A 23,595-nucleotide genomic window follows, 5' to 3' on the forward strand; every position below is an offset into this window, starting at 1 on the left:
CAGCTACAGTGTACTTATCTATAATAATAAATAAATCTTTGGGCTGGAGCCAGCAGGGATGGAGCAAGCGGGATCTACTGGAGCAAGCTGGGTTGACGGGAGTAAGCAGAGGTCCTAAATTCAATTCCCAACAACCACATGAAGGCTCACAACCATCTGCATAGCTACAGTGTAGTCATATACATAAAAATAAGTAAATCAAAAAAAGAAAGAAAAACAACAAAAACCCAAAAAACAAAAAAAGGAAATCATATAACATCACATTACGGTTATATCTCACCAGAAAATGGTGCCCATTATAATGGTCAATCAATCTACAATCATTTAAAATGAAAGGCCACTTAAACATTATCAGTCCTCTTGGGTCTGGAGAGAAAGCACTGAGGTTAATAAGGTCACTTGTTGGTCTTTCAGAGGACCAGGCTCAGTTTTCCAGCACCTATGCACGGTGGCTCACAACTGTCTATAACTCCAGTTCCAAAAGATGCAATATCCTCTTCTGATCTCAGAGGGTACTAGAATGTATGTACACACATCCAAACATTTATACATATACAGTGGGTAAATCTAAATATAAGTCTTCCCAAATGAGTAGGTTTAACTGAAATATCAGTATTTCAATTTTATTTTAAAATCTGGACCACTGAACATTTTTATTTTATTATTACTATCCTTTGAGACAGGGTCTCACTCTGCAGCCCTGGCTGACCTGCAACTGGCTATATTGACCTTAAACTCTGCCTTTGCCTTTGGATAGCTGGAATTCAACATAAACACAATTATTCCTGGTTGAATAATATAATTTGAACACAAACAATTATAAATATATTTTTTGAGGCTACCCAAGAAAAATTTGAAAAGATTAAGGGAGACTTGCCTTAACAAATATTGAGATAACTTCTAAAACGTCTATAATTAAAACAGATGGCACTGTTTTTAAAAAGGCACCAATATCATTAAACAAACAGAAACTTGTATCTATCAAAGAAGGCTCAATTTAAGCTGTCTTTGTGAACCTCCAATTAATTAACTTAGTGAATTAACCAGAATTCTCCATTCTTTCTTACAAGTGTAAACATTATGAACTAGAGAGATGGCTTAGAGGTTAAGAGCACTGGATGCTCTTTCAGAGGTCCTTAATTCAATTCCCACCAACCATGTGGTTGCTCACAATCATCTATAATGTGATCCGGTGCCCTTTTCTGACCTGTAGGCATACATACAGGTAGAACACTGTATACATAATAAGTTAATAAATCTTACAAAAAAAGCATACATATTATGATTCTAACTCACAAATCTCAACAGGTAATAGATTCTTCTCTAATACTCCAGTCTTTCTGCTTCACATAGATAATTTTCTGTTTCTAAAAACCAAAGGTCGGATAAGTAGCATACTCCTATAATATTCAGCACATGGGAAGCTCTAACAGGATGATCCAGAGTTCAAAGCCAGCCATGACCATACTGTGACATACTGTCTCCCACAAACATTCCCCTAGGTAATGTCACTCCTGTTTTTGCAGCTTGGCCAACCTAATGGTGCCTGCCTGCTGTAATATGTCCAGTCTGGTTGGCCTAGGGCTAAAGTTGTCCCCAGTCCTATCTGGGAAGAATGAGTGCATGTTAGTAATATTTTTACAGAACTACTCACTTTTTTTTTTTTTTTTTTGGAGATAGAGTCTCATGTCAAGATTGGCCTACAACTTGTAGTCTTCCTTTCCTACGCTTCCTTGAGCATTGCATTACAAGGGTATGTTACTGCACTGGGGAGGCAAAGGCAGTGGATTTCTGAGTTCAAGGCCATAGTGAATAAAGTTTGTTGTATTTACAGTACACATCACTGCATTCTGAGATTGAACTTAGAGACTGGAAGATTCAAATAAAAACTTGAAAGTTGCCAGACAGCAGTGGTGCATGTCTTTAATCCCAGCATTTGGGAGGCAGAGGCAGGCAGATTTCTGAGTTCAAGGCCAGCCTGGTCTACAGAGTGAGTTCCAGGACAGCCAGGGCTACACAGAAAAACCCTGTCTTGAAAAACCCAAAAAACCAAACCAAACCAAAACAAACAAACCAAAAAACCAAGTGTATGTTACCATCTTATACTGATTCAACTTCAATATCAAATAAATGTTTAATAAATTTGGTTAAAAGAATTTTTAAGCTGTCATTTTTCCCTCAGTGACCTAGTTGAACACATGGTGCAAATCCATAGTATAGTATAGGTATTTGAGAAGTTCCACCAGGAAAAGAATCCCTTAAGTCTAGGCCTTCAGCCAGGCAATACAGAGGAATTATCATTAGAAAACAAAACAAAAACCAAGAAGAAACTTAGTATGGTGGCACACACTTTTAATCCCAGCGCTCAGGAGGCCGAAATGGGGAGATAGCTGCTAAGTTCAATTCCAGTCTGGTCTACATAGCAAGTTCCAGGATAGACAGGGTTATATAGAGACCCTGTCTCAAAACCAAATGAAATGCACTCCGCCCCCACAAACCCCAAGAGATGAAAACCAAAGAATAACTCTAGTCTTCTCACCTTAAACATGACATTAATTTCTTCTCCCAAAGGATCAGCATTCACCATTGTGACTTTCAGAGGCATAGCATTAGAACTGAAGAATGAACATGACTGCAAACACAACACTAAACATTAGAAACGTTAACACTAGCATAAAAGTGAATTATGAATTTATTCATGTTTTCCTTTTCCTCTGTTCTGAATTACAGGCAAATCAAACAATGGCTGTTAACTAGCATTTATATGATCCTCCAGTAATATATGTAAACATCTCTTGAAATTTAAAAACTTGGTGCAAAAATTTTTTAATCCCCTGAATTTTAAATCTGAACCTCTTAACAGAGCACACAGTGGTATGGCTCTCATTCTGATCTGGGACAGCTCCACTTTTACATGTGTACTTGTGAGATTCATTACTTATATAATCAAATATCAACACTTTAATAATTTCACAAAAAAGGTCATTCCACATTTTATTTGTGGAACTGGGGATTGCACATATAGGGCTTTGCACATATAAACAAATTCTCTACAAAAATCTCACCTTAAAATAAGATCTTCCAAAAAGCTAACGTAAGACCTAATTCTTAAACTCTAATTTAGGAATACAAACAAGCCGAGGGCGACAGCATTTACACATTGTCTTGAGTTTAAGTTATGACATGATTTATTTTAGTGCTATTTTGTTATGATTGCCACTGAAAATAATAAAAAGAATGTTTGTTTCAAAAAAAAAAAAAACCAACCAAACAAAACCCAAAATAGTAAAAAAAAAATTCTGACACTATGTCTTTAAGGAATACTGATTAGGTAAAAATATGCTGAAAAGGGCTAGAGAGATGGCTCAGTGGTTAAGAGCACTGACTGCTCTTCCTAAGGTCCTGAGTTTAAATCCCAGCTACAGTGTACTTAGATAAAATAAATAAATCTTTAAAACAAATATGCTGAAAAATAGATCTAACAACACCCTTTCCTATGTACTTAAAAACAACACATCTTATTCACACTTGCATGATTTTATGCATTATTTTGAAGTGTATATGAACTTAAAGAGTATTGTGTTACCTTAATATTTAGTTCTTTTGCCACTAGACTTGGTTTGAGAGGAAGACGGCATTTATTTCCCAGAAAAAAGGATTGTACCCGTTCCATACTCTTTTGGAGGACGACCTATGGAAGAGATTACCTTTGCAAGTATATCTTGAAAATGAAGATCTATTCATTTTGAGTATGTTCACATGTATGTACATACAAACTCATGGAGGTCACAGGTTAATGCTTGGTGTCTTCTGTAATCACTCTTTATTTTACTGGACAGTTTCCACCAAACCTGGAGCTTACTGATTAAGCTAGGCTAGCTGGCCAGGGAGCCCCAGGGACCCTCTAACTTGTCTTTGCTTCCAGCTTCCCCAGCACTGGGATTTCAGGTGGGTATCAATCACTCTGCTACATTTTTACGTGGGTACCGAGGATCTAAATTGAAGCTTGTGCTGTAAGTACTTTACTGACAGCACTGAAGATCTGTTCTTTGACGATTTCTTCTATATCTATAAAATGTTCCTTGCTCATATCCACCTCCTCCTATATTCCCTAATACATCTCCCTCCCAACATCACAAACTCTCTCTTTTTCCTATATAACTAAGTCCAATTAGTAACACCCATATGCACAGGGTGTGGGGTCATAGGGGTGGGGGGTTTCACTATATATCCCTGGCTGGCCTGGAATTCACAGAGATCTGCCTACCTCTTTCAAGTGCTGGGATTAAAGGCATGTGCCATCATGCCCAGGAAGGTATAGCTTTTTAGAGAAAACAAGATGCTAACAGCAAGTATTATAGTTAAATATATATATCTCTTAACTCAACTATTTTGTCTATAGGAATATCCCATAAAGAAACAAAAACATGCCTGAATCAGTAACATGTTTCTACAAAGTGAGCTACCAGGGAGATTGAAACAGGACTTTGAGATAACTTAAGAGTCTGAGACCAGCCTGGGCAACCCAGTAAGATGCCATCCTTTCAAAACATCAAAAGAAAGAAAGAAGGAATGCTAGGGGATGGGTGAAGCTGTATGCAATAATGTTCACAGCAGCATTTACATGGGAAAGCAAAAATATATAAACAATGTACATGGAGGCTCAGAAACCATGTTCTCAATACTTGGTGACATTATATACTTACAGACTGTGAAGTATAACTCTAGGTGCTGACAAGACTTCTCCAAGATAAAGTAAAAAGAGCCATTTTCAAAAACCAAACAAAAACAAGAACAATTTTTGAAATAATCTAAGAACATCTAAATAGACATCCTACATTGTGTTCATGACACAAGACAAGCTGAGTTTAAGAATTAAGATACATTATTATGGGGCTGGCGAGATGGCTCAGTGGTTAAGAGCACCTACTGCTCTTCCAAAGGTCCTGAGTTCAAATCCCAGCAACCATATGGTGGCTCACAACCATCCATAATGAAAACTGATGCCCGAGGCAGAGGCAGGCGGATTTCTGAGTTCAAGGCCAGCCTGGTCTACCAAGTGAGTTCCAGGACAGCCAGGGCTATACAGAGAAACACTGTCTCGAAAAACCAAAAAAAAAAAAAAAAAAAAGAAAACTGATGCCCTCTTCTGGAGTGTCTGAAGACAGCTACAGTGTACTTACATATAATAAATAAATAAATCTTAAAAAAAAAAGATACATTATTATGGCTGGGTGTAGCAGTGCACACCTTCAACCCAGCATTGGGAGGCAGAAGCATGAAGATCTCTGTGATTTTGAGACCAGCCTGGTCAACATAGTAAGTTCAAGGACAGCCAAAGCTTATAGGGAGACCCCCTTCTCAAAACAAAAACAAAAAAACCCAAAACAACCCCCCAATTAGATATATAGACACATACACATTGTTACAATTGCAGTATTTCCAAGTTGATCTTAGATTCAAACATAGTTCTTATTAAAATTTCAACTGCCCAAGTTGAAAAGAACTTTGAAAAATTCCAATAAGGCTGCAGAAGTATAGGCTCTTCCAGTTAGTGGCTTCTGGAGGGGTTGGGGTAGAGGACAGAATTAGTTTTCTTTAAAGGGCTGGCCACTGGGAATTTGACCATGCTCCAGTAAATATATGGGCAATACAAATTGGACTTGGGTTTGTTTGTTTGTTTGTTTTCCTTCTTAATCTGTTTTGGGGGAGGTCATAAGAGTTGGGGTGGACTTAGGGGGACTGGGAAGTGAATGGGATCAGGGTGCATTATGTGAAATTTCCAAATAATCAATAAAAACATTAAATTAAAAAAAAAATACCGGGGCTGGTGAGATGGCTCAGCGGGTAAGAGCACCTGACTGCTCTTCCGAAGGTCCTGAGTTCGAATCCCAGCAACCACATGGTGGCTCACAACCATCTGTAACGATCTGACTCCCTCTTCTGGGAGACAGCTACAGAGTACTTACATATAATAAACAAACAAACAAACAAATAAATCTTTGGGGCTGATGAGATGGCTCAGTGGGTAAGAGCACCCGACTGCTCTTCTGAAGGTCCAGAGTTCAAATCCCAGCAACCACATGGTGGCTCATAACCATCCGTAACAAGATCTGACACCCTCTTCTGGAGTGTCTGAAGACAGCTACAGTGTACTTACAAATAATAAAAAAAAAAAACAAAAAACAAACCAACTGTCCAAGTGCGTTGACAATTATCTCCCAGCACTGAGGAGGCTGAGGTATGTAGAGATCTCCCCCCCCCCCCCCCCGCCACAAAGAATATTTGTATTCTCTTTGATGGGTACATACCTGTCTCGTTGATCCACTAGCCTGCCTTACTTTTTCTGCCACTCCTCCTAAAAGCTGTACAAGTTTCATCTGCTTAGAAAGCTCTTCTCTGAGTCCTTTTCCTCCTACAGAGAGGAGAGCACCCAACACATGTTCATATCTGCTTCCAAAGTGTGTATCATGCAAAGCATCCTTGAGAAGCCTAATGCAACAAGAATATGCACGTCAGTTACCTCTGAACTAGATGAAGTTCCTGCAAAGATCCGTTTAACAAGATCTATTTTGTATATCTAGGAAATTAAGTCATATGAGCAAGAAAAGGTTCAATAGTTATTATAAAGCTATAACGTCCAAATACTGTCCAATTTTATTAATTTTGGTTTTAAAGACTAAAATTTTAGCTTCTATAAAATAACAGATTCACTACATATCTGGTTACCCATAGTAAGTATCATGAGCACACTGTTTATATTTAATGATTATGACATCTCTGTCAATATCTAAAAAAGAAAGGAGCCACATGATAAAATTTAAGTCTTACCAATACAAACTGTGTGCTATCTGGATGTTTCCCAATGCCCTGGACAGAAGGAAGCGCACTAGTGAACTATTCAAATAAATTTCATATTTCAAAGCCTATGTGTAAGAGGAAATAAGCATTATTAGAAGTCAGACCAATTAAATTGTTCAGATAAAAGCATTAAATACATAGCCTAAATATTATTCATTGGTGAAGATAATATTTATAAAAATGGAGCTGCTAGGTTTTATAGCTCAGTGGTAAAAGGTTTGCCTAGCAGAAACTTTTTTGTTTGTTTTTCGAGACAGGGTTTCTCTGTATAGCTCTGGCTGTCCTGGAATTCACTCTGTAGACCAGGCTAGCCTCAAACTCAGAAATCTGCCTGCCTCTGCCTCCCCAGTGCTGGGATTAAAGGCATGAGCCACCACTGCCTGGTTCTATCAGAAGCTTTAATACCACATTCTCACATAGTGTCCTCAACATTTCTGCTGAACTGTAATGGCATTTTAAAATAGAAAAGGGGACCTGCAATCATTCCCTACCCACTGGAACTAGAGTGAGTGAGTTGGAAGCAAGGTAGTAAAAACTCCTACCTGTACAAACTGTGGGAGAAGATCTGCTAGCTCATCATCACTAATGGCCTCCATCCAGCTCACAGCAAGTGATCGCACCTCCTGATCAGCAAATCTAGAATATCAGAAAAATCAAGATTTAATAGTATTTTCTTCCTAATGCAGCTGTACTAACTCAAAACACAATTTTAGTCTGTCCCTAAGAAAGAAGATTCAAATGGCTCTTTTTCTTTTTTTAAAGATTTATTTATTTATTATATGTAAGTACACTGTAGCTGTCTTCAGACACTCCAGAAGAGGGAGTCAGATCTCGTTAAGGATGATTGTGAGCCACCATGTGGTTGCTAGGATTTGAACTCTGCACCTTTGGAAGAGCAGTCGGGTGATCTTACCTGCTGAGCCATCTCACCAGCCCCCTCAAATGGCTCTTATTCAAAACCAGTGTGCTGGTACGGCAGTACATACCTTTAAATTCAGCTCTTAAGTGGCAGAGGCAAGCCAACCTGAGTCTACGCTAGCCTTGTCTATACAGCAAGTTCCTAAAGGAATTTTCATACATACTTAGTTCTGGTTGAACCTCCTCCACAATCTTCACTTTTTTTGTTTTGTCTTGTTTTTTATTTTTTATTTTTGTTTTTGTGTTTCTTTGTGTAACCCTGGAATTCCCTCTGTAGACTAGGTTGGCCTCAAACTCAGAAATCTGCCTGCCTCTAAAGGTGTGTGCCACCACCACCCAGTTCACAAATCTCCACTTAAACTCTTCCATTCTTTTTTTTTTTTTTTTTAATTTATTTATTTATTATATGTAAGTACACTGTAGTTGTTTTCAGACATCCCAGAAGAGGGCATCAGATGGTTGTTACGGATGGTTGTGAGCTACCATGTGGTTGCTGGGATTTAAACTCAGGACCTCTGAAAGAGCAGTCAGTGCTCTTAACCGCTGAGCCATCTCTCCAGCCCCTTTTTTGGTTTTTCGAGACAGGGTTTCTCTGTACAGCCCTGGCTGTCCTGGAACTCACTTTGTAGACCAGGCTGTCTTTGAACTCAGAAATCCGCCTGCCTCTGCCTCCCGAGTGCTGGGATTAAAGGCGGGCGCCACCACGCCCGGTCAAACTCTTCCATTCTTATTATTCCCTCTTTTGCTTGCCTATCATATGTGTTCTTCTGCCCTCCTACCCTTCCCTCAATACCTTTCTTTTTACTCAAGTAGCAAAAACACTAAATGCAGATTCTATTCCCAGGCTATTGCAAAACTTTAGCTTCATAAAAACTAATTTTGTCCCCATCATAAAATATTATTGATAATTATACATTTAAGCCGGGCAGTGGTGGCATACGTCTTTAATCCCAGGACTTGGGAGGCAGAGACAGGTGGATTTCTGAGTTGGAGGCCAGCCTGGTCTACAGAGTGAGTTCCAGGACAGCCACAGCTACACAGAGAAACCCTGTCTTGAAAAGATTTTTTTTGTAAACTATATAGTAATTAATAAAAAATTATTATTCAAAACTAGTCATTTAATTCTTTAAGTTTTATGACACAAAATGTTTTTTTGACCATTTTAATGAAAAATATTATGTTTACATAAATTACATGTACACATTTACATTATCTTATACTGTTTTAATGTTAAAAGGGAAGTACACATTGATGAAAAATTTGACAAAAAAAAAAAAATCAAATAAATATATTTGACTTACTTTGCATCAAGGAGCTCCAATGCAGCTAGTGGGCACAATGGCGGCCACTGATGCAGCAATGAGTAAGTTTTGGCAAGATTAGCCCACTTCCAGTTTGGAGCACTTGCTAATATCTTCGGAAGACAATTTGGATGGTTAAGGCAATAATAGCGGTTTTCCCACAAAAAGACCTTATCTTCTTTAGAAAGTCTGCAGATATAATAGAATTAAATTACTTCCCAGTAGAATTATGATATAGTTATCTCAATAATTAAAAATTCAAAGAAGAAATGTATTCATTTGAGACAGTCACTTCTTGATAGTACTAACTCTAATATCAAATAGGAATATTCAATGTATAGCAAATATCACTAATCTACCTTTATTTGGAGATGAAAATCGTTCTGCCTTGACAAAGTGCCATATTTGTTAAAATAAAGGGAAATTACAACATGATGCCAAGTACTACAAAGCGAGAGTTAAAAAAGCAGAGCTCACCCTGTAAGGCAGCAAGGATTCCATCCTCACAAGTAAAATCAAGTGCAACAGGGAAAACAAATGCTGCAGTCTATTTTTAGGAAAGCATACAGTTGAATTGAAAAATAGTCAAAATGGGGGAAAAAAGTATTTTGGAGACATTCTGAGTTAAGTTCAATGTCATGTTCATGAAATATTTCACTGTTGTTCCTCATTCTTTTTGAGGCAGGATTTTATATAGCCCTGGCTGGCATCAAACTTGCCATGCAGCTTAAGATGGCTTCAAACTCCTGTTCCTCCTGCCTCTGTTGCCTGTGTTGGGATTACAGGTGTGCAATAGCATGTCTGGCTCACACATTTATCTTTGTGCATATAGTACTCAAGTAAAATGTATTAATCTCATATTCAGTATGGAAAAGCCCACAAATATGATAAGAAGCATGTAAGTTATGCTGGCTAGTTTTAGGTCAACTTAACACAAGCTACAATTATCTGAGAGGATAGAACTTTAACTGAAAATGCAGACAAGCCCATACATTTTCTTATGTAATGATAAAGGATGGAGGGCCCAGACAATCTCTGGGTGGCGCCATCTCTGGGCTGGTGGTCCCAGGTTTTATAAGAAGGCAAGCTCAGAAAGCCATGAGGAGCAGGGCAGTAAGCAGCAGCCCTCCATGGTCTTTTCATCAGCTCCTGCCTGTAGGCTCCTGTCCTGTTTCGAGTTCTTGTCTTGACTTCTTTCAGTGAGGAACAGTGATGTGGAAGTGTAGGCCAAATAAACACTTTCTTCCCCAAGTTGTTTTGGTCATGGTGTTTTACAGCAATAGTAACCTTAACTAAGACAGGAATCTTCCTAATTCTCCTACAGACAAGCATCTGCTATTGCCAGGCCAGGAAGTCTTGGGACTGGGGAAGCAGGCTGTGAGTGGGGTCGAGGATGTCCAAACCCCAGAATTTTTATCCTGAGATCTGAAGGAGTAGGATCTCTCACCTACTGCTCTGGGCCTGCATGTACTGGTCCACATAGCCCAATTCCCCCCATCTTTGCCTCACCAGGGGAGGTCACAAAGCTGACAGCCAGGTTAAACTTCCTTTCCTCTTATAAGGTCATGTCCAGCAGCACCTGGAATTTTTCCTCATGCAGAGGAGGTATACCTAGCCATGGCCAATGATATACATTTATCTTGATAGCCCTTAATCACCCCTAAAAAGTTTAAAGTCTTTATTCCTGCCCCACCTCCCACGCCCCACCAACTGAATTAGTTCTCCAAAGCTGTTCCTGGGTGTGTGTTCTTTGTTCACAAACTCACTGCTGACCAAGATCCTGCCTGCACCAGCCAGTCCTGGTGCACAAAGGGCCTGACTACCCCAAGGGAGAGGTGGACCAGGAGAGCATGCCATGCTTCCAGAGATGGTCTATTCATACAAAACTATCCACATGGGTGTGTTTTAAGATTTTATTTTCTTTGTGTTGATGATGTCACTATCCTAATCTGCTGCTTAGTTTCTTCATTTACTGTATCACATACTAATATATACAGCTAGAAATATTCACCATTGTTACCTGGATAATTGAATTTCCCATCAATGGACATCAACTATTAGTTGACAATGCAAATAAATATTATAAGGAACATTTGTATTTCAATACAGAAATATATGAGGATTTTCTTTACTTTATACTAGGAAGCAGCACTGCTGGGTTGCAGTGTATACATGTTATAACATCTACAGATTTTGTCAAATTGCTCTCCAAAAGGAATGTGGCCTTTAAATATCTGGCGAATAAAATAATTCTCTCTTTCTTTGTGTGTTATGTATATTTTCTTTGTGTGTTACATATAGCTTCATAGGATGGTGATTATAGACCTCTGGAAGAGCAGTTGGTGCTCTTAACCACTGAGCCATATCTCCAGCCCCTGTATCTCACTTTTAAGGGCTTGCCTTGTTCATCCCCCTTCTGTTATTACTTAGCTATTTATCTGATTAACATAAAAATGTCCTTTAAAAAATTTAGAGTATGTGTGTGTGTGTGTGTGTGTGTGTGTGTGTGTGTGTGTGTGAGACAGTGTGTGCTTGGGCATGCAAGTCATAGAGCATGCGTGGCAGTCAGATGACAACATTTGGAATCTGTGCTTTCCTTTCACCTTTGTGTGGGTTATAGGATTTAACTCAGGTGGCCAGGCTTGACTGGCAAGCACTTTTATCTGCTGTACCACCTTGTCAGCCCATGAATAGATTAAGCAAATTAATCAACTGATACATATTAGAAATATATTTCTCGGGCTGGTGAGATGGCTCAGTGGGTAAGAGCACCCGACTGCTCTTCCAAAGGTCCAGAGTTCAAATCCTAGCAACCACATGGTGGCTCACAATCATCCTTAACGAGATCTGACTCCCTCTTCTGGAGTGTCTGAAGACAGCTACAGTGTACTTACATATAATAAATAAATAAATCTTTAAAAAAAAAAAAAAAAGAAATATATTTCTCAGCCTGTTTGCCTTTGATAATACAAGAAGGACTGGAAGATGGTTCAGTTGGGAAAGTGTTTACTATGCAATTATAAGTACTTGAATTCAATTCCCAGCATTGATGTGTTGTATTTTGTTTTAAAGCATCTGTGTAATAGAGGTGGAGACAAGTAGATCTTAGGGCCTGATGGCCAGCCAGTCTATTCAACTTGCTGACAAACTCCAGATTCAGAGACCCTTTCTCAAAAATAAAGTGGAGAGTGATTGACTAAGGAAGATATTTAATGTTGACTTCTATATTCTATATGCACATACATGTACATATACAGTACATACAGTAAAACATGGGTCTGGGTAAATGGCTCAGTGGAAAAAGTATTTCCTATGCAAACATTAGCACCTGAGATCAGATCTTTAGCATTAACATATAAATTTGGTGTGGCAGTGTGCATCTGCACGCCCAGCATTGGGAATGAAGAGGCAGGGAGAATCCTTAAAGTCCTGTGGCCAGCCAGCCTAGCCAAGAGGTGAGCTCCAGGTTCAATAAGAGTCTCCAAATAAATAAATAAATAAATAAATAAATAAATAAATAGATAAATAAATAAATAAATGGCTTAAAATGACAGAGAAGAAGAGACCCCAAGTAGACCTCTCTCCACATGGGCACACATAGACACATGTGTTACAGAAACAACTTTAAAGGCTAAACAATTAAAAATACTAAAAGATTTCTATATTTTCACTGATTTGTATGTAGCCAGTCTTTCATTGGCACTGTTGGGATCATTCTTTACTCCCAGTCCCAAGTGGCCCTCTTCATATCAAGACAACTTCTAAATCATGGGCTATAATACAAGCTTTAACCTTAGTATTACATCACAGGAGAGTCCCAAGAAAGTAATAAACAAAGCATACCCAAATGATGAATCTCTGTGAATAATATCCAGAAGTTTCCCCTTTATATCACTCTCCAGTGTTTCCAACTTGTATTGCTGTATGTTTCTATCAATTTGAGGAGATGTATAAATAATGTCAAATGCAGGAGAAGGAAAATCAACCTGAAAAAATTAACAGAAATCAGTGAAAAAAAATTGTGTGTGCGTGTGCGTGTGTGTATGTGTGTACTTGGTTTTCCAAAGACAGAATTTCTCTGTGTAGCCCCGACTGTACTGGAACTCACTCTGTAGACCAGGTTCACCTTAAACTCAGACATCTGTCTACCTTTGCCTCCTGAGTCTTGGGATTCACCACTGCCTGGCAAAATCACTCAAATTATAATCCAAAATTTCCATATTAGTATCTTTGTCTTTCAGGAAACCAATTTTTCTTAACAATCTAGATAAATTGATAGTAAGTATAAAGCTAGTGCTTTTTTTCTTCCTGTTGATAGTGATTACCAACAACAGTTTGCCATTCTCAAAAGCATGTTTTTATTTCTTGAGATAGAAACAGCATGTTTCTCTCTCAGAAACTGGAAATGGTTTTATTATCACTTAAATTGAAGACAGATTGTGAGATTAAAGCAAGATTAGGCTTCTTTAATAAAAATCCATGTTATGGAATATACAAACACTGTTTACAAAGATATTCACATTTAAGCCCTCCATGTATCAATAACTACCATTACCTGTAGCACAATTCTTTCCATGACATAGCTTTTTTTTGGGATTGCGCCAGGAATAGAATTTGTATGTGATGAAGTCCAAAGGTAGAGAAGTTTAGTTCCACACATTAAAAACCTTAATGAACATAAAAAGAATACTGTGATTTTCATTTAAAAAATTTCAAACCCACAAAACATGATAATCAACTTGGAATGTTGGTAAAATAGTACAGTTTTAAAGAATACATTGGAAGGAGTCAGCTACTACACTATTGAGAAGTTAGATAAAATATTAAAGTTGGGGTGGGAACAGAAAAAGGGAGAATAAAAATGCATCTTGGAAAGAATGGCATTGAGAAGACAGCATAGAAGGGATACGGACAGCCACTGTTGTCTAATACTACTATGTAAACAGGAAGTTTCCAAGTTTTCTCTAGAGACCAGGACTTCAAGGTCATGACTTGGATTCCAGAACTGCATCCTGATTTTTACCATTAGAATAAAAAGCCAAGAGAATCTGTAACTGCTTTGTACCATCGAAATACAACTTACTTGAGGCAAACTATATTTAAGCACCCCTCAGTACATTTTTTTTCTCTAAAAGACTAGACAATAAATATTTAGGAGCCTACATATTTGTAATCTCAGTATTCAGGAGGTTGGGGCAGAACCTTAAGTTTGGGATAAACTGGGCTACATAGTGATTTCGTGCCTAAAAAACAATAAAAAATGAAAATTAGGGGCTAGAGAGTTAGCTCAGTGGTTAAGAGCACTTGTTACTCTTGAAGAATAACCAGGTTTAATTCCCAGCATCCACACAGTGGCTCACAGCTGCCTGTAACTCTAGTTCTAGGGAATCTGATACTTTCTTCCGATCTCTGTGGTTACTATGTATGTACATACATGGTATACAGACATCCTTGCAGGCAAAATGTTCACATACAAAAGTAAATTTAAAGTATATTTTAAAAGGCTGGACATGGTAGCACATATTTATAATCTCAGCTATAACAGTCTGTTGCAATGTCTTCATTTGGCTGTAGTAATATAAAGAACTTAAGAATGATATATAAATGAGTATGTTGTATGATATAACAAAATATATTTATAAAAATAGGAAGTGGGATTGGTAAGATGTCTTAGCTCTTGTTCTTACAACTGACAACTTGTAATCAATTCCAAACCTACACTGTGGAAGAAGAGAACTGACTTCTGGAAACTATCTTCTGACCCACCCACACACATACACGATAACTGAATATTTAAAAAAAAAAAAAAAGGGCAGTGGGGCTCAAAACATACATTGATCCTTATTCTCGAACTAGCAACTATTTAAAACAATTAGTTACATACTTTGATAAATTAAAGTTCTTTTTCCCAAGATTAATCTTTACATTTTTTTGTGTATTCATGTATAAATAAAGGCTATAGAGATGGCTCAGTGGTTTAGAGTACTTGCTGCTCTTACAAATGACCTTAGTTCTTACAACCCATATTAGGTAGCACACAATCACTTATGACTCCCATTTCTGGAGAAGAATTCCAAATCTTCATTATATATTTCATCTATAAATTATTTTATATTTCTCCCAAAATAAACAATTTCAGAGCTGAGGAGACGGTTCAGCATGATCCGAGTCTGATCTCCAGAGCTCATATTAAGAAGCCAAGGATGCCAGTGTATATTTGCAATCTCAGCGATGAGTGAAGTGGCCACAGTGGTGAGTTCCTAGAGCTCATTGGCTAGTCAGTCAGAGACCCTGTGCCTCAGATATAAGGTGATGAATGGCAATCATGGTTGTACTTGAAACTCCACATGCACATATGAGGTTACTGTCCCTAGGAAAGGTCTTTAGAACTCTTAGATCAAGGGCTTATAAGGACTGGTTAGTGAGTTAGAACTGTTTAATACTGTTCTATCTCTGAAAATGGAGAAAGGTGGGAATTATAAAAAATAGATTTTAGAATCAAGAGAACTGATTTAGCCATTGCATTGTGTCATAATACACTTTACAGAAATGACAGTGGTTGGCTACCGCTTTTCTCCTGGATCAGTGAGTGACAAGCAATCCTTTGCATATTCACCAGATAACTCTTGAGACTACAGCAGAGAGACTACTTTGTCTAGCTCAAAGCTCATGCCTGTCACTGCTCCCAACCTGGCCTCCAGCCTGTTTTTGATGAACAGAGTATCAGAGACCTCACCATCACAATTCAGTTAACACTCACCGTTTAAAATCAAATAGAGTTAAAGAAACTTTGCCCAGAGCGTCTGGCCCCTTTCTCTGTTTATTAGAATCAGGGGAACTTCCACTGCTCTGATTTAAAACTCCAAACAGAGTAAGATGAAGAACTGATTCTAATGGCAATTGCGATATCTGGATAGGAAAAATGATTCTGTGGGGCAGAGAAAAAAATTTTGTTGGTGTTAAGAAAAAAAAAAAAAGGATTAAAAGTAAGGCTTAGTAATCACTTTATGAAGACTAATTTTAGGTGTTTTATTTCACTTATAAAACAATCTTTAGTTCTGAGTAATTTTTAGCTAAGTAACAAGTATGGCTAACTTGTAAAGTTACATCTTAAATTTCATTATCAGTATAAAACTTCAAAAATGTAACAATTCTTTCTGTAAAAATGTCTAAGAACTTAAAGATAGGCAGTTCTATAATTAGGCAAAATAAAATTAGACCTTAATTCTGCAACTAGTTCTTTACTTAAATATGACAAGTTCCCTTAGTTTAAAAAAAAAAGTATTTAAAAAATTAACATTACAGAATATTATCAAGTACATAGATTTAAGATTCACCTTGGTTGTTAAGAGCTGGATTCTTTTTTTTTTTTTAATCTTTTGATATTGTTATTTATTTTTATTAGATATTTTCTTTATTTACATTTCAAATGCTATCCCGAAAGAGATACCCTATACCCTCTCCCAGCCCTGCTCCCCTACCCACCCACTCCTACTTCTTGGCCCTGGCCTTCCCCTGTACTGGGGCATATAAAGTTTGCAAGACCAAGGGGCCTCTCTTCCCAATGATGGCCGACTAAGCCATCTTCTGCTACATATGCAGCTAGAGACACGAGCTCTGGGGGTACTGGTTAGTTCATATTGTTGTTCCACCTATAGGGTTGCAGACCCCTTCAAAGAGCTGGATTCTTGTATAGTGCTATATAATAAGAACTTAAGCAAGCAGTTTATAAAACACAATTTCTAGAGTTGTATATAAATTTTTATCTTTGACATGACAAAGTCTACAAAGTAACACTACACTATTGCAATTTTAAAACAGAGATTTAAAGGAGTACTTCAAAATTTTTAATGTTAATTACAATTTGTCTTATAGTATTTTGTGTAAAAGATGTCAAGATATCAGTAAGAATTTACTGAATTTCAATGGCTATCATAATAATGTATACATTGGAAAAATTACAGAATAGGGTACAGTGAAATAATTATGAAAGTAAAAAATTCCACTTACAGTTCATCCCATTTAATAAGATAGAAGAAATTCTTGTATGTGCCAACCTTCTTTGACTGAATAGGTTTAAAAAGATCCTTCCCATTGTGAGACAGGGAACATATCAAGTAGTATTTTTCATAACTGAAAAAAGAAAAGTTTATTTGACTTCTAGGTTGGTAATAATTATCTAACTACATAGTACATTAGCAATTTTTCCCAAGTGACAAAATGGTCACCTTTTGATTTTTTGAAATCCATGTGAAATTTAACCTTTGAAGATTCTACAGAAACAGAAGAATGGTGTAACAAAAGTAGAGTGGGAAACATACCCCAAGTGTCTGCCTGGGGCTGGGAATGCTGGGACTATAATAATCTCCATAGAATATAAGTTGTTTCAGGTACTGTGCTGAAAGGGCAGGTGAATGATAACAGACTATGTGTTTATCCATTTCTAGTTAAAACCCATGAAGGACCAACATTATCTTCCCTTGGTGTTTCTTCTATTACATTCCTGGTTTTTGGTGAGGTTGTTTAGTTTCTTTTGGTCTCTTTCTTAGCAGTAGTGGAGATGCTGGTGCTACTTTTCTTTGCTACACCACTGTAATATTCAGCTAAGCAGTACTTAACAATATACAGACCCAGTAATTACAGGTATGGCTGTATTCTTTTCACTAAACACCAATAAGTTAGTTCCAGATTGCTGTTCATACAGACACAATAAGACAATCTTCTAAGAACCTTGGACTCAATAAAACTGTATTCTGTTTCTACTCTAATTTACTTTTAGGTTTACATGCTAATCATTCTATTCATATCCACAGCTTTTTCTGGGTGTGAATAAGTAGGGTGGTGGTTGTTCTTGAGACTTTGCATTCCTCTGTCTCCACCTCCCAAGTACTAGGACCAAAGGAATGCATGCCATGTCCACCTATATCTATAACTTAAAGTTATACAGGACAGTGATGGTGCATGCCTTTAATCCCAGACCTTGAGAAGCAGAGGCATGTGGATCTCTGAGTTTGAGGCTAGCCTGGTCTACAGAGAGAGTTTTTGGACAGCTGGGGCTACCCTGTGTCAAATGAAAAAAAAAATTTTTTTTTTCATTTCATTTATTTAGAGTGTATCTAAGTCCATGAAAAGGTGTGTATGGAGGATAAAGGACAGACAACCTGTGGGAGTTGATTCTCTCCTACTATGTGGGTCTTCCTATATGGAACTCCGATGAACAAAATACAAGTTTAAAAAAAGCAACACAATTTGTTTGCCATGTTTTCAGCTAGGCATTTTGGAACGCACCTATAACCCTACTACTAAAAAGGCTGCAGTGAAAGGCTCACTCAGTCTGGAGATGAGGGCAGCTGAGCAGCAGAGCAAGACAGACAAAAGAAACAGGCAGGGATAGCCATTTCAACGAAAGCTCCAGCGAGACGTTGGTCTCGTTTGTTACTGAATTTCCAGTACTGAAAACTCGGCTTGTAGATGGGGCTCAGTAAACACTTATTTCATGGCTTAACAACACCACTTTCAGCTACAGAGTTCAAGGGTACACAGCAAATTCCAGAATTGCCAGGACTACATAGAGACCCTGTTGAAAACCACAACAAACCCTCTATCATTTCAATTCAATTGAATTTAATTGAAGCTCAATTCAAGTGGAATTTTTGTTTAACTCTCCACTAAACTTTATTTTATATATATATATAGTTTTTTTTTTTTTTTTTTTTTTTTAAGACAGGGTTTCTCTGTATAGCCCTGGCTGTCTTGGAACTCACTCTGGCCTCGAACGAAGAAATCTGCCTGCCTCTGCCTCCTGAGTGCTGGGATTAAAGGCGTGTGCTACCACGCCCGGCTTAGACTTTATTTTATTGAATGTTTTAAGCCATCATGAACATATTTCAGAAAAATATAAATTTTACACTTTTCAGTTTATATTAGTTATTTTAAAGTAAGTTGAAATTGGCCCCAAAATGCTATGCCTTAAAGATTTTAACAAAAGAAAAGAAATCAAGAGGAAAACCCTTATAATAGATGTCAGTAAGAAGGAATATGTTCTTAAAGAATTCAAATATTAGCAGTTGTTAGACTGTGAGCTATTAAAGGGATATAGGGCCTGACTTCTAGTCCCATTACATTTTGTTTCAAATTATGTTGATCCTAAAAGGCAGGCAGAAAAGCTCAGTAATCTTTTTTTTGTTGTTGTTGTTTTGTTTTATTTTTTTTAAAGGTTTATTTATTATTATACATAAGTATACTGTAGCTGACTTCAGATGCACCAGAAGAGGGCGTCAGATCTCATAACGGGTGGTTGTGAGCCACCATGTGGTTGCTGGGATTTGAACTCGGGACCTTTGGAAGAACAGTCNGTGCTCTTACCCGCCGAGCCATCTCACCAGCCCTTTTGTTTTATTTTTGACCAAACTTTTTATTTTTTTTAATTTTTATTAATTAATTTATTTTTTAATTAGATATTTTCTTTATTTACATTTTAAATGCTATCCCAAAAGTTTCCTATACCCTCCCTCCACCCCTGCTCCCCTACCCACCGAATCCCACTTCTTGGCCCTGGCATTCCCCTGTACTGGGGCATATAAAGTTTGCAAGACCAAGGGGCCTCTCTTCCCAATGATGGCCGATTAGGCNATCTTCTGCTACATATGCAGCTAGAGACCCGAGCTCTGGAGTTCATATTGTTGTTCCACCTATAGCTCCTTGGGGACTTTCTCTAGCTCCTCCATTGGGGACCCTGTGTTCCATCCAATAGCTGACTGTGAGCATCCACTTCTGTGTTTGCCAGGCACTTGCATAGATAGCCTCACAAGAGACTGCTATATCAGGATCCCTTCAGCAAAATCTTGCTGGCATGTAAAGCTCAGCAATCTTAAGGTAATTCTTTTAAATAACATTTTTGTTTCTCAATTTCACTATATATTTTCCTGTTCTGTTGTTGTTTTTTGCTGTTTTCTTGTATTTATTTATTTATTTTATTTATTTATTTATTTATTTATTTGAAACAGGGTTTCTCTGTGTAGCCCAGGCTGTCCTGGATCTAGCTTTGTAGACCAGGCTAGGTTTGAACTCAGAGATCTGCCTGTCTCTGCCTCTACCTCTACCTCCACCTCCAGAGGGCTGAGATTAAAGGTGTGCACCATCACACCTGGCTCTCTTAATTGCTCTTTTTTCATGTCATAAAAATGCCATTTTTCACTACAATTACTTCAGACAGCTCTGTAATTTTATTAAAACCACAAAGGTGCAAGAGTACCCAGTGATCTTTAAATTGTTCATTTAAACAAAAAAGATAAAAGTAGTCACTAACACTAAGTTAGTGTAACTTGTGGGTAAAGCTGTGAATGTCCTTTAAGCAGCTACTTACTTTGATACCCAGTTACTGGAAATTCCGTGTGCAGCATAGACAGTGAACTGGAGCTGCTCTGTTGCAGTCCATGCTTCCTTGACGTTCCTGCTACCTTGGGAACAGCCTGTAGAACTCCTACTAGAATTTGCATGGAGCCTGAGAAGATCATAAATTGCTGCCGTTAGGTGATCCATGCTTACTTGAACAGGACTTTCAGGATTCAGTGACCCTACATTGAAACAGAGTCTTAATTCTCTGAAAAAGCAAAAATCATTGCCAAAATGTAAAACAAAAAATCTAAAGACATACCCTTAGTTGAGTTCTTCCTATTGTCACCTCCAGATAATGAAGTCACCTGTATACACATATATCAATTAGTCAGAAATTGACCATAATTTAATATAAAATGTTTACTGTTTCTTCCTTTTTTGAGACAGGGTCTTGTGTAGACCATTCTGGTCTCAAACTTGCTAAACTCCTGCTCTTCATCCAAAATGATGGGATAACAGGAGTGTATCACCAATCTAAGCCCTTGCTTTTGTTTTAAATAACCTTTACTTTTGATACATTTCTTTAAATGTCAAAAAAAGCCTTCTCAGAAGAAATCTGCCAAATATGTCAGAAAAATTAATAAAATAGCAAACAAAGAAATGGAGGGCTATGAAAATGCCTCAATCAGTAAAACAGCAGCCAGGAAAGCATGAGGAAGAATTTTCTGCACCCAGGTAAAAGCTAGTGTATCGTGTCAGCACAGGGAAGGGAGAGGGTGTGAGGCAGAAAGGTGGATCCTTATAGACCCTGGAGTTCACTGGCCAGTTAATGTAGCTACATTAGGTTCTACAAAAGACCCTGTGTCAAAAGGAGTGGATAGCAGCTAACATCTGTTGTAGACCTCCAGTTCCCACATGGACCACATTTGCCCACCCCCAACACATATCCATATACCCACATGAACATCTATCTGCATCCACATAACACAGACACAAATGCAGAATAGCAACCAAAGAAAAAAGTGAAAGCATAAACCTAAGTAAACAGGTTTGGTTTGGTTTTGATGATGGGGTCTTATTACTATGTAGCCCAAGTTGGTTTTGAACTTATAGATCTATTTGTATCTGCCTCTCAAATGCTGGTATTAAAGATGTGTGACACTATGCCTGACAACAAATGATATTTAGTAATATGAAAATTAGGGTAAGTTGGAGTGGGAAGCCATGCTCATAATTGCAGCACCCGGGAAGCTGAGAAAGGAGGAATACAGCAAGTTCAAGGCTGTCCTGGACCAGAGTGAGACCTTGACTCAAAGTAAGAAACAAAAGGCTGCCTACAGTCAGCATGCCTACAGTCAGCGCCTATGAAGTAAGAGCAAGACAGGAAGTCTAGTACAGTGAGTTGGAGACCAGCTTGGAAAATATGAGGCCCTGTCTCAAGAAGCCAGATAATTAAGAGCACCTAAAACTTACTATGGAAAAGAATGAAATCAGTTCTTTTATTTTAAATTAAATAATTATTTTGTAACATAGTACAGTATTTTTCACTAGCATGAGAGCAACATCCCTAAAGAAAAGAATCTAAACTCTATTACCATTAAGTGATTAAAGGAAATTCATATATATATATATGGTAAACTCCCGTCTTGACTACACTTTACTCTTTCTTTATTCAATAAAAGAGTAAGAATAAAAAGAACAGGAACTTCAGACATTAGAGTCTATGGTGATTTGAGTTTCCAAATAATTTTTAAACAGAATCCTGTGAATCCACCCCCCAACCCAACAAACCAAACCAAACCAAAATGAAGAGGACACTTAAATCTTTAAGTGTCATGTAGCTAAAATTTCTGCATGAATGAGTAGACTTGTGTGCAGCTAGACACAGAGGAGCAGGCCAATGACATAGCTTCTCCTTAAAATGTATAGTAGCTTGTGAGATTCACTTTTTCTTTATCCCTTTCAATAAAAGACATAAACATTTTTATGAACTGAATTTATTAAAGTCCCATGGAAGGAAGTATCATGGGACATAGTTTTATTAAAAACTGACATATGCATAATAGAAGACTCAACATTTGGCTGCTTCTAAGGCAAAGCCACTTCAACAGGGCAGAGGTATGGTTCAAGTACAATGAGCACGAACATTTCCATCAAGAGAGGACTGGAAGCACTACTCTAGGTTTCCTAAATCACTAGGGATCTCACTTCTAGAAGGAAGACAATTTGAATCCACTATTTGGTGTCAATGTTCACAAAGCTCTTCCATCATTTCAACAAGGAATCCCCACCTCACCAAAAGAGCAACTCAACAAACCCAAAAGTAAAAGTCAAAAAAGTTAATATGACAATATTTTGTCTAAAGAGGTAAACATCCTGTAAGTGACAGATGGTCACTTAAGTCCACAGACATACTCACATCAGCACTTTTATTCCTTGGAAGGTTAACTGCTCGCTTTAGCTTCTTCACTGCTTCTGTAACGGAGGGGGTCTCCACCCCATCTAAAGCACTACAAATTTTTCTTACTGCTTTAATCACTTGATCAACAGCTCGGTGCTGGTTCTTTAAAAATGAAAAGTAAAATAAAAATAACAAGGTAAAATATTCGACTCATGTCAAAGATGAAGCCAGAAACTAGATATTTTAGACAATTCTAAGATTAGATATTTTCTATTGAAAAATAAAAGAACTGAGATAAGTTCTTTTTTTTTTTTTTAAATATTTATTTATTATATGTAAGTACACTGTAGCTGTCTTCAGAGACTCCAGAAGAGAGCATCAGATTCCATTACAGATGGTTGTGAGCCACCATGTGGTTGCTGGGATTTGAACTCAGGACCTCTGGAAGAGCAGTCGGCACTCTTAACCTCTGAGCCATCTCACCAGCCCCCCTGAGATAAGTTCTTAATCATGTGGTATGCTGTGAAAAAATTTACTAAAGCAAGGCATGGTTAGTTTTCACTCTGAAACAATTATTCATATGTAAATGTTATTAATTTCATATTAGAATGAAAAGAAATGACGACGACGGCAGGGCGTGGTGGCGCACGCCTTTAATCCCAGCAAAAGCTGAGCATCCCACAAATGCCTCTAATTGGCTCTGAGGGACTCCACAGATACCCAGGTATGTAGTATACCCCTACACCTAAGCTCATATGCACATACACATTTGTACGT

The 23,595-nt window shown here is 37.7% G+C and overlaps 1 protein-coding gene across 1 annotated transcript in view; it reads right to left on the reverse strand.

The window, feature by feature from the left end:
• Pik3c2a (phosphatidylinositol-4-phosphate 3-kinase catalytic subunit type 2 alpha) overlaps positions 1 to 23,595 on the reverse strand; it is an 87,985-nt gene that overhangs the window by 20,548 nt on the left and 43,842 nt on the right. The window contains exons 9-21 of the mRNA XM_029535813.1: positions 22,837 to 22,980; positions 20,737 to 20,782; positions 20,446 to 20,656; positions 17,091 to 17,213; positions 15,841 to 16,008; positions 13,636 to 13,747; positions 12,924 to 13,066; positions 9,081 to 9,269; positions 7,404 to 7,497; positions 6,832 to 6,926; positions 6,312 to 6,492; positions 3,587 to 3,691; positions 2,540 to 2,632 (exon numbers count right to left, since the gene is read on the reverse strand). Of these exons, the coding sequence (XP_029391673.1) occupies positions 2,540 to 2,632; positions 3,587 to 3,691; positions 6,312 to 6,492; positions 6,832 to 6,926; positions 7,404 to 7,497; positions 9,081 to 9,269; positions 12,924 to 13,066; positions 13,636 to 13,747; positions 15,841 to 16,008; positions 17,091 to 17,213; positions 20,446 to 20,656; positions 20,737 to 20,782; positions 22,837 to 22,980 (1,704 nt within the window). The remainder of the gene's footprint in view (positions 1 to 2,539; positions 2,633 to 3,586; positions 3,692 to 6,311; positions 6,493 to 6,831; positions 6,927 to 7,403; positions 7,498 to 9,080; positions 9,270 to 12,923; positions 13,067 to 13,635; positions 13,748 to 15,840; positions 16,009 to 17,090; positions 17,214 to 20,445; positions 20,657 to 20,736; positions 20,783 to 22,836; positions 22,981 to 23,595) is intronic.

This window comes from Mus pahari, chromosome 1, assembly GCF_900095145.1.
Source record: "Mus pahari chromosome 1, PAHARI_EIJ_v1.1, whole genome shotgun sequence".
NCBI classification, from domain to species: domain Eukaryota; kingdom Metazoa; phylum Chordata; class Mammalia; order Rodentia; family Muridae; genus Mus; species Mus pahari.